We start from the raw sequence: 12,840 nt of genomic DNA, 5'->3' as shown, positions 1-12,840 counted from the left end.
GAGAAGTAAAGATACCTTTAGCTGGAGCTGGAGCTTCAGCCTCCGTTTTTGAGCGAACATGGATCTCTGGCTGAGGAACCACCTTCTCGATGCCCTGTTTGATCCAGTCTATCATGCTGTGAGTAAGAACACAGGCAGATTGAAATATCACATGAACAGTTAGCTCCTGTGAGGTGGCTGAGTTCTGTTTCTTTGTGTTAACCTTCTGTTTATGTCTTGTTTGTCTCATTTTCTCCTCTGTCTATCTCAAGTTTTACTTCTTGTTTTGCTTAATTATCTTCACCTGAGTCTCATTTACCCATCCATCTCTCACCTCTAACATCTGATGCAGCGGTCCACAACCTTTTATGCCAGACAATATTTTCACGGACCGGCCTTTAAGGTGTCAAAGATAAATACAACAAAATAAAACCAGAACCAGTACCACAAAAAAGATTTATTCATAACACAAGGAAAAGACCTGGGGAAACAGAGTTAACAATAAAGACATTTAAAAAATAAAATTAAAAAACGATAAAAATCTTGAAAACCATGAATTTCACACCTGAGCCTCAGCCCTAGTGGCCCGGTACCAAATGGCCCGGGGGTTGGGGACCGCTGATCTAATGTATAAATAGTTCTGTCCGCCCCTGCATCTTAATAAAACACAGACGCTTATTTAAAGGAAAGATAATGTTGTAAAACAGGACGCTGACCTCGGTGGCTTGTTTTCAGTTTTGTCATCTCGGTCCGGTTTCACCTCCACCACAGTAACCGGAGGCTCTGCAGCTGAAAGACAAGGAAACTGATGATTGACTGAGCAGCAGCTAAAATCCAGTCCGTGTCTGCAAACATATTCAGGTCTGTTCTCACCTGGAGCAGGTGCAGCCTGACGCACCTGAGGAGAAACAAGCATGTAACCAAAGCAGGAATATTTTTGGTAAAAGCTAAAAATATGATCATGGAGATGGAAACACTGCAGAATCTGTAATCAATGATTTCCCAATGTTTAAGATTACTTTTAGCTTTCCACACACTGTTGGGGTTTCAGATTGTGTTCAGGATTTCTTTAAATGATTGTGGTGGATGTTGGACTTTAGCAGAACTTTAAAAAAAAGAACTATTAATGATCTAAACACTCCAGAGTCAGATGTGTGTTTTTGTTTAAAATAAAATTGAAATCAGAGATGTAAATTAGCTTTAATAACTTTAGCTGACAGTCGATGGCCGGGTTTGGTCAGATACTTAATATGCTGACTGCTTAGGTGCAATTAAGGACTGGCCAGGAGTAACTTGGCCGAGACATGAACAGCTTTCAGATGAAGCTGCTGGAGTCCATCAGTCAGTGCTGGCGTACCTCTGCCGGCTGCTCAGCTGTGGGCGGCTCTTTGCTCTTCAACTCAGGCTGAGGAACAACCTTCTCCAGACCCTGAGATATCCAGGCAATCATCCCTTTGCTAAGGAAGAAACATGCATTAATAACTGTGAGAGGGATTTTACGGGACACTAGGAGGCGCTGCAGAAGATCCAGCGAAGCTTAATGAAGGATTAAACAGGAGCTCGCTATCTGGCATCTGATCTATTGGTGCTTTTCGTAAAGAATCTCGATCTCTGGCATCCTGCCTTTGATAAGCTGCTCACTATTTGGCATTCCGCTCATTGATAGGCTTTTCAAGCTGCTCACTATTTGGCAATATGCCTGCTGATCGGCTTATGAATCAGATTAGTATTTAGTTTTTATTATGGTGGTTACTCACTCGTCTTCGGGTTTACTGTCAGGGCAGAAAATGCAAAGTCCATTACTGAGTCTAACAGTTCTGACGTTTCCGGCTTCTACACAAATATCACGAGACTGAACACAGAGCTGTTTCACACACAGCTGTTTACCTGGCTGGTTCAACTTCCTCCTGTGAGTAGGCAGCATGAGTGAAAAGAGAAGGAAACACTATGAGAACAATAAAAGAGCTGGACCTGAAAGAACTGCTGGATCCAGCTGCAGCAGATGTTCAAATCGATCAGACCAAGACTCGTAAAAACATCAGCGTTTTCTGAATCACAAACTAACTTCTCAAACTGGCCCTACGAGCGCTTTCAGAGAGACATCAAGCAGGTGTGGGGTTCAGATGAAGCTTTCAGGAAGGACTACAGGTATAATCCTGGGAAACTGTTATGGTGAGATTGTTAGCCAATTATAAAGATAGTGAGCATTCAGGGTCAGGTCAGGTCTGGACACTAGAAGAGTCGATCATGCTTGGAGAATATAAGTCAGCAGAAGAAAAGAGATCAGTTTCTGACTGTAAGTGGTCTCTTTGTGTCTCTGCTTCTGTTTATTTTTGTCTTTTTGTGACTCCTATTATTAAAAGAAGGAACAGTTTATGTTCTGGAAGGTTCACAGCACACTTAAACCACTAGTGAGATTTTAAAAAGTATCATTATTATGCAAGACTTCCGTTTGCTGATTTCTCCTCTGCTTTTAACAAGATGCAGCCTCATATTTGTGCGAGAGCGCGAGTCTGTCCAGGTCCTTGTTAACGGACAAATGTCCAGTGGGATTGTGTGAAGCTCTGGTTCACCTCAGGGCTTTGTTCTGGCACATCTTCTTTTTATTATGTACACCGACATCTGCAGGACGTCTTATGAGAACAGAGCACTGTGATCCCGTTTTACCTGAATTTGTAAAGTGGTGTGATGATAACTATCTGGAGTTAAATGTGTCAATAACAAAGAAAATGATTATGTAGTTGATCATTTTTAGACATTTCTCCTTGTATTCTAGTTTTTATCTTACTTTTAATGTATTTATTTATTTATTGACCTCATTGTTGTCGATCTCTACCTTGACATGCAACAGTGTTTGTGACTAGTGGCTCTGTGTGTGTAAGCTGCGATCAATTTTCTGTTTTTTGAAAATCTAAATCTGAAAAACTGAAAAACTGACTAAGGGCTAAAATCAGGACTGCCACCTTGTAAACCAACAGAGATTTCATCTGATGTTTATGAAAACCTCACAGACTTATCTTTTTGAAAAATGAAGCTTGAGTCTGACTCTGCGTCAGACCCAGGGTCGTTTATCAGGACCTCACCTTGGCAGTGGAGTTTGCTCGGCTCATTTTCGGTGAGACTGCGGGTTGAGGCAAAGCGCCGCTGATCCACGTCAGCATGCCACTCTGAGACCCAGCTGCTGGGCTGAGGATGTAAACGTTTAAATTCAGGCTTTTTATTCACTCTCCTGGAACAAAGCAAAGATTTTTTTCCCCTTCTAAAGTAACACTGAACCGAAATATAATCAGGGCTCAAAATCAAAAATGCTACTGAAATTATGCAACTTGTTTAAAGGCTGAAAAACATAAAGAGATATTTAATCTTTAGTGTGTACAAGGAAAATGTCCCTGGTTACTTCCCTCACTGGAGTCAGAGGTAAGAAAAAAGGTACTAAAATCATTAAGAAGGGAAAAGTCTCTTAGCAAGCTAATGGTGCATTCTCCAGGGGAGTATTATCACAGATAAAATTAAACTATGAGACATTCACAGTGAAGACTCGATCATTAACATCATGTTTCCATCGTGTAGTACTGTATTTTTGGACCATAAGGCACACCGGATTATAAGGAGCAAAACAAAACACTTTACTCAACTAGTTCTTCTTGCTTCCTCCACTTCTGTACCAATGATTCATTAATATTGAATTCTCTCACAGCTGCTCTATTCCCATGTTATTGCAGTATATTAAAGACTAACTTGTATTGTGGATGGATTATCTCAGTTGTTCTCCTGACTGAAGTTTGGCATTTGTCCCTAATGATCGGGAACCCTCACGTTAACTTTTATTGAATGGAAAAAAGTTAGTGTTTATCCACCAGCTTCACGGTGTTTATGTTATGCTAACATAGCTGTGCCGCTAGCCACCACGTAGCACATCATTATATACCAGCTAGCCCAACTTCAGTAACCCTACAAACGTCACTACTGTTTAGTTTTCTGTCTTCATTTATGTTGGAAGTGGTAGCAGAGCTGTACGTTTGAATTGTTTCAGAAATCTCTCAGTCAGAACGTGCTATATCATGCTCAGGTGGAAGCTAGCGAGCTAACTTCCTGCTAACTTCTAACTCTGTTAAATTTAATAAATCCTGTTTTCATGGATGCCTGGATTTTAAACTTAATTGTTACACCTGGTAAAGCAGCAACGCTGATCATTTTATTACAGATGAAAGAATTTAGACAGTTTGTAACTCTCAGTGATGCTGCAGTGTTCGTTTGACTTTGGGACCTGAAGCGGACGGAGTTTTGGATCCAGATTACTCTGCGAGGCTCCTGACTATGGCAGCCGTAATGCTCCAACAATCCATCAAGCGGTGCGGCTTCATAGCTTACCAAAGTCGTACTAAAACATTTTTTTGAAAGATTTTTGAGTGCCGTGTAGCACATAAAATCAGTTCGAGGTCAGTAAGCACAACCAGAATTCTTATATAAGGCGCACCGGATTATAAGGGGCACTGTTGATTTTTGAGAAAATTAAAGGATTTTAAGTGCGCCTTATAGGCCGAAAAATACGGTAACTGTTAATAAAGTCTAACAGCTGAATCAAACAGGAATTTTAGAGCTATTAGTACTCATTAGTAAATCTGTATAATATTAGGTTTTAGGATTAATAAAACCTTTAAGTTAGGTTTTACTGAAAAATAATAATAAAAATAAAAACAATAAAAAAAAACATTTTATAAAATGTCATAAATATCCAGCTATTTTTTCTATAGAAGTATTAAGAAAATTCAGAGGAAAATTAGTTTTTCAGTTATCTTTGAAGGACTAGGTTAGCATTAGATTTCAGCTAATTTAGCAGCAGTTTAGGCTAATGTAGCTATCAGCCATAGCTTGAACTGGGAACTCAGAGTTGTATATTTATCAGTTGTACCATAATGTTTGTTATAATACTGTTCATGTGTACTTTTCCAAACAAATAAACTCATTTGGAAAAATATTTGTCCTTATAAATAAAACCAGTGTGTGTTGGGATTTGCTGGAAATACAGTTGTAACTTGCGTATAAATAACAACTAATTTTTATGCAACTATGAGGAAAGGTTTCAGGAAATAAGGAGGAAAATATGAGCTGCACTGCTGGCTCCTTTTGTATAGTTTAGGTTTAACATTGTGTTTAAGTTTAAACATTGTGTCTTGTGTGGTATATTTGCAGGTTATAACTTACCCATTCTCCGCTCCTGTCTGAGGTTCCTGCATTGGTTTTTCAGCTTTTGGTGCTGTCAGTCAAACATTGATATATGTTTAATATTTTTAAAAAACAAAGATGCCGACTGAGCTACACAAAGTTAAACGATTTGCATGTGAATGATCTTACTTTCACTTTTGACTTCATCTTGAAACTTCACTTTCTTCTCCTGTTTAACACACAAAGTCATCTTATATATATTTAACTAAAATAATGCATAAAAAGTAACAGTGCAAATACTACTTCTGGATAAAAGTATTAGTATCATGATGGACATTTAGCACACACACTTCAACACCATAGTTTACAGAATCATGATAGTCCATATGGATTTGACAGTGACCGTAGTGAATTTCCTGTTCATTTTCTCTGATCAGTTTCAGAAAAAAGAGTTTTAAGCCTTGAAACAAGCCAATTAGCTCCAAGCTGAATCAAGATTATTAAAAAAAATATTTGATTTTGATGATGAGTTTCAGGTTCAAATAATGGGTCTCAACATTTCCATAGTAACGGTAACCTCCGCCAATCACCAACATTGTTGTTTCAGTTTAATATTAGACATTGTTAATAACATGTGTTTTTGTTAAAGTGTGGCGGTACCACACAGACTTGTGGTTTCCAGAACAGCACAAAAATTTGAGTTATTAAGGCAAACAACCCATTCTGCCTCACAATGCTCCGTAAACATGACACAATAAAACATTTTTTAGTTGGGCAAAGCTTACAGTAACTGGAGGCGGAGCAGCTGCAGGGGGCGGGGCAGGAGCAGGGGGCGGGGCAGCATCCTTCTGTTCTTCTGATTTTTTGGGCTCAGGCGGCTGGGGAACAACTTTGACCACCCAGCTCAACATCCTCAAAGAAGAAGAACAGACACTGTCAGCCATTACAGTGTGAACCTATTACTAAATATTATCGTCTTCTTCATGTCAGGGCAGGCTCTGTGTTTACAATCACTACGGAAACGCCTGTGGATATGAGGACACATGGAAACCAAACACAATTAGCTTCCCGCTGCACTTAATGGTGTTTAGATCATGTCTGGCTGAGTGTCAGTCCGAATTAGATCAGACCGATGCTGACCCTAATCCTCCACAGGAGGCCTGGCAGCACAAAACGGCTTTTCACTGCAGCCATACGTTCATTTACACTGGTCTCCAGTTTGGCACTTTTACTTTCTAATTGGGGTATGTGCCAATTAACCAGTTGGGAAGCTGACTAATTTGTTAGTCAGTTTTCCTTTTTTCCAGTTCTAAAAAAGGAAAGCCAACATGGAAAGATGTGAACATGTTATATTTATATTCTAAAACACTGCATTTGATAATGAAATACAACAACATTACCATAAATTTAACACTGAAGTATATTGTGTTTATGTTATTAGTCTCTATCTGGCTTGTTTTCAACCACAGAACAAAGTTGACGCGTTAACTGGTAAAGCTGCATGATTATTGTGATAAAATGCAACGTTAGCATTATGCAATGTGTTTTTAGGGTACAGATGTTACCATTTTAGGGCTGTCCCACAAAAACCACCGACTGACTCATGACGACCTGGCATCAGGATCAAGGCGCAGCAATGTGAAAGTATGTTGCGTGCATTGAAATAATGGACTCATCTAACAGCCTGAAGTCTCTTTGTTTTTCTGGAGTTTAAAGGTTGGTCGACTAAAAATGTCTTTTTCAGTGTTTAGTTGGACTAAGTCACACTAAAGAATCAGCTGTTTATTTTTTATATTTATATTTAGTTTTAATATATTTAGCTAGGTTAGCTAGCCTGGTTTCATATGCTACAATTAGCATCTTGATTACCGTCGCAAAGCTAATCAAGCCGGGTTGTATTAGCAGATAACATCACAGACTCACCTTTTTTTTTTTTTTAAATATACGCAAGTCTAGCTTTAAAAAGTAAAACTTAAGGATTCATCTGTCTGTGTCTTCATGGTGTCTGTGTCTCTCTCACTTTTTGTTTTTGTCTATAAAGTAGCTGCTAAGCTAGTTGGCTCTTTCGCCAGGTGAGCGAATCAGCTGGTTTAGGAAAGCAGTAGAACTTTTCGAATTGACTGGTTATTCTTTTTAGACTTTCAGATAACTGCCAAAAGAGAGAGCTTCCTAACTGATCGAACCCTCAGGTTAAACCAGATTTATCAAAACTAATCTGGACCATTGTTTTCATCCTGTAAAGTAACTAAGTATATTTTTTAAGTTACTTTCATTTTATGCTTCTTTATGCATCATCACCTCCTTATTTATGAGGTAAATATTCTACCTTTTGTTGCATAATGATGCGTTACACAAACCGTAAACTTAACCAACGAACCATATAAAGAGATATTATTATATTTCAGGAGTGTAATATTTAAAAACAGAACACTTACACATTGAATTAGTGCATAAATGATATTTTTACTTTTGCACTTTATATTTTGGGTTAATTAATACTTTCACATAAGTATATTTTTAATATAGGCTGATTTTTTGGATTTTAAAATTAGTGTAGTGCCACTTTTTACTAAAAGATTCGATTTTTGTTTCCACACACTGCAGCTCATTATTTGTGTTAAGTCAGTTTTAACTCTGTCATCCCAAATTACAAATTGCTCTCAAAGGATTTCAGAGTCACCAACACCCTCCAGCTTCAGTTCAGGTAAAGAAAAACTCACAGAAGAGCACCTCTGGTGAGTTTACAGCAGACATAACTCGGAGTTTTAAACCATTTTGACTTCATGAGCTCAAAGTTACTTAAATATACCCCTCACCCGGTTCAATTTTGCGACTTTGGGAGCTCTCCTGTTGATGCTTATGCTAAAATGTTAAAAAAGAAAAACATATTTTGAAAATTCAACAGAAACCACGTTTAATTAATCTCTGCCTCAGTTAGACCTCCACAAGACCCAAAACTGGGGATCAATATCAAACAAATGAGTGTGTGTTAGCAGAAGTTCACGGCATCAGCAGCAATCAAGTTTATCAAATTTACAGGACAACCTGATAAAACCACAGACCAAGAAGAAAACAATAGTTATGGTTCAGCCTTGTGTCTCCTGCCCTGATTCGTTGGTTCAGGAAGCTCAAATTGAACTATAAGTATAAACAAATTTAAAGAGTACAAATCACCAGCTACTACCATTCGAAACCAGGGCATGCACCTGAACTGTAAGCGAAACAAGGCACCTAATCGACTTTATTTCATTGTTCTCAAAGCTACGCAGCATCCATGGAAGTGTCAGTGGTCAAAGTTTTGGGCGTCTCTTGTCCTACCTGAGTTGCTCAGTTGGGGTCCAGCAGCATCCCACAGAGCTGCGGGGAATAAGCCGTGTAGACCTGCAGGGATCTGAACACTGTGGGAGGATTACGCAGGAACTCTGCTAACAAGATTACTAAGCCGATGAAAGGCAGAGCAGGGCAAGACATGGAATCAGGTTACACTTTCAGAAGTTGAACCATGAAGGGAACCACAGTCCTCAAACCAAACCACAATGGTTTATCAATAAAGTTCAGATCTATCCAGCAATCGGACACCAAATAAACAACTGAAAAACAATCTTCCGATGGAAACCTTGGGTACCATCGATGTAAACATTATCCCCGACCAAGAACATCCCCTCTGTGCAAATGGCAACAGCCGACCCCTAGTCAGTCACTCTTTGCTAAGGAAGAGCTCACTGAGCAACAAAGAGCCCGAAGTGCTGATGGGACTGGGGATGATCAGTCTATGTTCCTGCCTCACCTATGGCCACGAGAAACAAGCTTCCTCTGGGCTTAGAGGGCTGAGGAGGTGCAGACCTGCTACTCCTCTATATCGAAAGGAGCCAGTTAAGGCGGCTTGACCATCTGACTGGGACACGTCCTGAATGACTCCTAGTTGAGGTGTTTTGGGCATAGAACAGACAAGGGGCAGAAAATGAAAAAGCTTTCTTTTGAGGTTCTGTTTTTAATGAAACGATCCACTGATTTATTTCTCTGTTATTAGAATCCCACCTGCTCCATATGACTGAATCTACGTCAGGGAAAAAGCTTCCAGGTCCAACGGTGACTAACATGTCAAGTTCAGTACCATCTCTGTCGCTGACTTGTTGTAATAAAGCTGTTAATAACTCTAATTTACAGGTTTGATTCCACAAGTCAGAGGCCTCATTTGTCCTCAGAGCCGTGGACGTTTCACTGCCTTTTTTGTCTCTGGTTTGGATAAAGGTGGTTTGGTAAGGGCCTGGTTTTGGTTCTGGAGCTTGTTTACAGCTCTGGGCTGCAGCACACTGTGGCGACTCCGTGTTAAAGCTGTTAATGTGGCCCTGAGGATTAGCTGCTAACGAGGTTAAGTCCAGTGTCAGCAAAACAGAGGATCGGATGAGGCACTGCAGATACCTGAGCGCCATCTCAGAGTGCACCTTAAATAAGGGTCGGACATTTTTCTGTCCTTCCTTCCTTCTTCTCTGCTTCTTTTGCTTTTCCCGTCTCCATTCTGTTTTTAATGTAATCTTCTCTTCTGTCCTTCCCTTGTCTCCTTTCCTGCACCCGGCAGATGTTTGACCTTCAGTTCTGCTGCATCATAAAAATTTCATCCTGTTTGCTTCATTTTTCTTTGTGTTGTGTCATGAAGTGTAATAACAGTCACACAATGAGCCTTTATGCTCTGCAGTGGACTCGGGTGAACTGGGCCTTTGCTGCCCTCTTGTGGATGATCTGTGTCGTCCTCAGTTCCACACACGGAGCAGACCTGGCTCTCGTTTCTCAGCTCTCATATCTCTGACGACATTGAGTTTCTGATTGTGTTATCAGCGCCACGCAGACAGCCCTCATTTTCTTTTTCTGCCCCTCAGAGTTCAGCTCGTCCCTTCGAGGGCAGCTTGAACTCAGCTTGCATTCCTCTGCATTACACCACTGTGTAAAGCTCCCCACCTCCCAGCAAGTAAACACCCTTCATCAGGACTCTTCACTTTTAGAGAACAGCTTTCAAAGGAGGAATCACATGTTTACATTTTTCTAGAACAAGTAATATTCAGAGACGTTGTTTATCCAAACAAAATATATCTGCAGCCAAAAAAAGGGGAGTTTTACACCTGCACAGATTACTGTAGATAAAACGCACGCAGCGGTATGAAACCTTTAAAGAAAGAAATCTTTTGCACAACTTATTCAGAGAAGCTAATCTCACTCATGACCCCATACTGCACACCTCGTTTTTATAGCCCCAATACACAGAAGCCAAACCCTGTACCATGAATCCAGTCCAGCATTCCCAGGATATCTTTTTCTTATCTGACTTGTCACATCCCAACAACATTGTCAGGATCATCAGGGTGGTTCAGTAAATCATCCCAGGGTTTCCCAATCAAGCACTGACTCATGGCTTTGAGTCTGGATTTTATCCAGCAGCTGTGGAGAAAGCCGAGGGTGGTGTCATCACCGTGCAGGTCAACCTGCCTGTGCTATGCACAAAATTACAAGCCATACAGATTTCAACAGAAAGGGATAAACTAAAAGGATCGACCACAGACTGTGAAACTGCTTACAGCATGAAGCTCTGTGGGCTTTGTGTCTGTTTTTTCTTTTATTAACTTTTCTCACATAAAAGCTTTTTATAAAAGAGAAGCAGATAAAAAGGAAGAGAAAACTTTAGCTTCTTTTTCAGGTGTTACTCTGGTGTCATTAACGAGGTCTACAATCAAGAGTTTATAACGAGGTGCAAGCCACGGATTACACTCAAGAACAGGAAGTCGAAAAAATCTAGAAGAGCCAACACAGCGCTGAAAAAAAAATTGTTTGGTGGAGGAAACCAAGATGAACTTTTACCAGGATAATGAGAAGAGAAAAGTATGCAGAAGGAGAGAAACACCTCATGATCTAGAAGCATCCATATCATGTGTCTAACATGGTGGAGGGGTGAGAGAAGGAAGAGAGATTAATAACAGGTATGATTCAGTGCAGAGAGGTCTATTAACACATAGTGAGTGAAGAAGAAACACCCAGTGCATCATGGGAATCTTCCAGCACCTTAGACCTATTGCAGCATAATTCAGGTAACCCTGAATCCTCCCTGAATCCTGGTCACCTTTTCCAGCTGTTAACTGTTCTCCAGGAGGGTTTCCTGCTGATCCTGCTCCAGCTGTGACCGTCTGTGGTAACGATGAATGTGCCTGTTTCTGTTCATGCAGGGAAGATTAAAACTGTTGGGATCAGAAAGGCTGACTCATGGATGACTGCTGAATGAGTGTGACGACTCGCTCAGCATCACCATAGCAGCTCGTTTAGACAATCTAACCCGTCAAGGCCCCGATTTCTCTGGCCACCATCACCCCCTCCCTCCACAGGGAGGTCACTTCCTGCTGGGACACACCTGAGACCATGTGGCCCTGTTACGATCAATAAAACTCCGTCACTGTCCCGCTCCACCCCGCCGCGCCTGCTTTATCACACACTGTCTGGATAAATATTAGCAGGGCTGAACCACGCTGTCTCACTCGGGCCGTGGAAACTGTCAGTGAACCTGTCGATAAACTTCAGAAGAGGACAGAAAAGGGAAGTGTCACTGCTGAAGAGTGATCATGACATACAGTCTCTTAAATCTGATCTGACACCACTGTAAAAAAAACTCATAATTAAAAGTGTGCAAGTATAAATTGATTTTGTTTTTAAAGGCGACCCATTCTGCTCAGTTTGAGTTTAGTATTTTTATTGTGGGAGTGCATCAGAGCAGCTTTGCATAATAACACGATAAAAAAAAAAGATTTTAAAAAAATCTTTAAGTTCCTTAATTCATCATCTCCATGAAACAAGCTGTTTTATCTCCTGTCTCTTCAAGGTCCATCAATCAGAAGATAGATGGACCCTGGATGTTTTAGAAGCATGCACATGAGTTAGAGGTCACTACTGGACCTTGAGTACTGCTCTTCTTGTTCCTCCTTGCACAAAGAAGATGATACCTGTGCTGCTGGGCTGAGAGACACAGCAAACCTACTTCTGATGACACTTGGATGTGGATGTGCCATCACAGAGGAGCAGGACTACCTGCACAGCCTGAGTGGGCTGGCTGGTAGCCCTGGTAGGATTCAAAATCCTACGTCACCTTGTTCTCAAGTTAGTGCATTCAGAAGACTTTTAGAAAACCTGACCTCTGACCTTGAGGTTTTTAGCAGATGCATCTATGGTATCAATCTGAAAATCCTAGGTGACTTCCTTCTCGAGTTATTGCATTTAAAGCTTAGGTGTTCACATCTTCTGCCCACCAGCCCGACGGGGTGACGACAAAGATAACAAGCTAAAGTCGGTGACCTCCTGTGGACCCCGCTCTGCCACGACACTTGAGAAAGGCAGACTGACTCTGTGGTTATATAACCAACTTGTTAGGCCCATCGGATGATATAAAACTAGCAGCCTGACTTCACCTGACTGATCACCGAGCAGAAACCTTTCTGAATCGCCCTCATTCACTTTGCTTTGTTTCATGAACTTGACTCACAGACGATGCAGGAAGGAGTTAAATCATGAGCTCAGATTGAATTTAAGAAAAAATTTGTATCTAACTTTTAAAGCCTCCCACCAGCCAGCCAGCCAATAAGAATCGAGTGTTTTCTCGGCCCCTGGCGAGGCGATTTGAGCCTCGCTGAGGAATTTCTGCCCATGTGTCCAGCCTGATGT

At 40.8% G+C, this 12,840-nt stretch overlaps 1 protein-coding gene across 1 annotated transcript in view; it reads right to left on the bottom strand.

Annotated features, from left to right (window-relative positions):
• The window catches only part of cngb1a (cyclic nucleotide gated channel subunit beta 1a), a 34,593-nt gene extending 28,537 nt beyond the window's left edge, over window positions 1-6,056 (bottom strand). The window contains exons 1-10 of the mRNA XM_085472326.1: window positions 5,931-6,056; window positions 5,335-5,374; window positions 5,185-5,236; window positions 3,063-3,165; window positions 1,867-1,886; window positions 1,737-1,751; window positions 1,337-1,436; window positions 853-877; window positions 696-768; window positions 16-116 (exon numbers count right to left, since the gene is read on the bottom strand). Coding sequence (XP_085328452.1) covers window positions 16-116; window positions 696-768; window positions 853-877; window positions 1,337-1,436; window positions 1,737-1,751; window positions 1,867-1,886; window positions 3,063-3,165; window positions 5,185-5,236; window positions 5,335-5,374; window positions 5,931-6,056 — 655 coding nt within the window. The remainder of the gene's footprint in view (window positions 1-15; window positions 117-695; window positions 769-852; window positions 878-1,336; window positions 1,437-1,736; window positions 1,752-1,866; window positions 1,887-3,062; window positions 3,166-5,184; window positions 5,237-5,334; window positions 5,375-5,930) is intronic.
• Between the last annotated feature and the right edge of the window lie 6,784 nt (window positions 6,057-12,840).

Source organism: Copadichromis virginalis, linkage group LG1 (genome assembly GCF_057382275.1).
Source record: "Copadichromis virginalis isolate Kocher_CV1m ecotype Utaka linkage group LG1, C_Virginalis_male_GT1.1, whole genome shotgun sequence".
Lineage (NCBI taxonomy): Eukaryota > Metazoa > Chordata > Actinopteri > Cichliformes > Cichlidae > Copadichromis > Copadichromis virginalis.
Note: the sequence above shows the minus strand (reverse complement) of the source record. Positions and strands in the feature narration are given on the sequence as shown.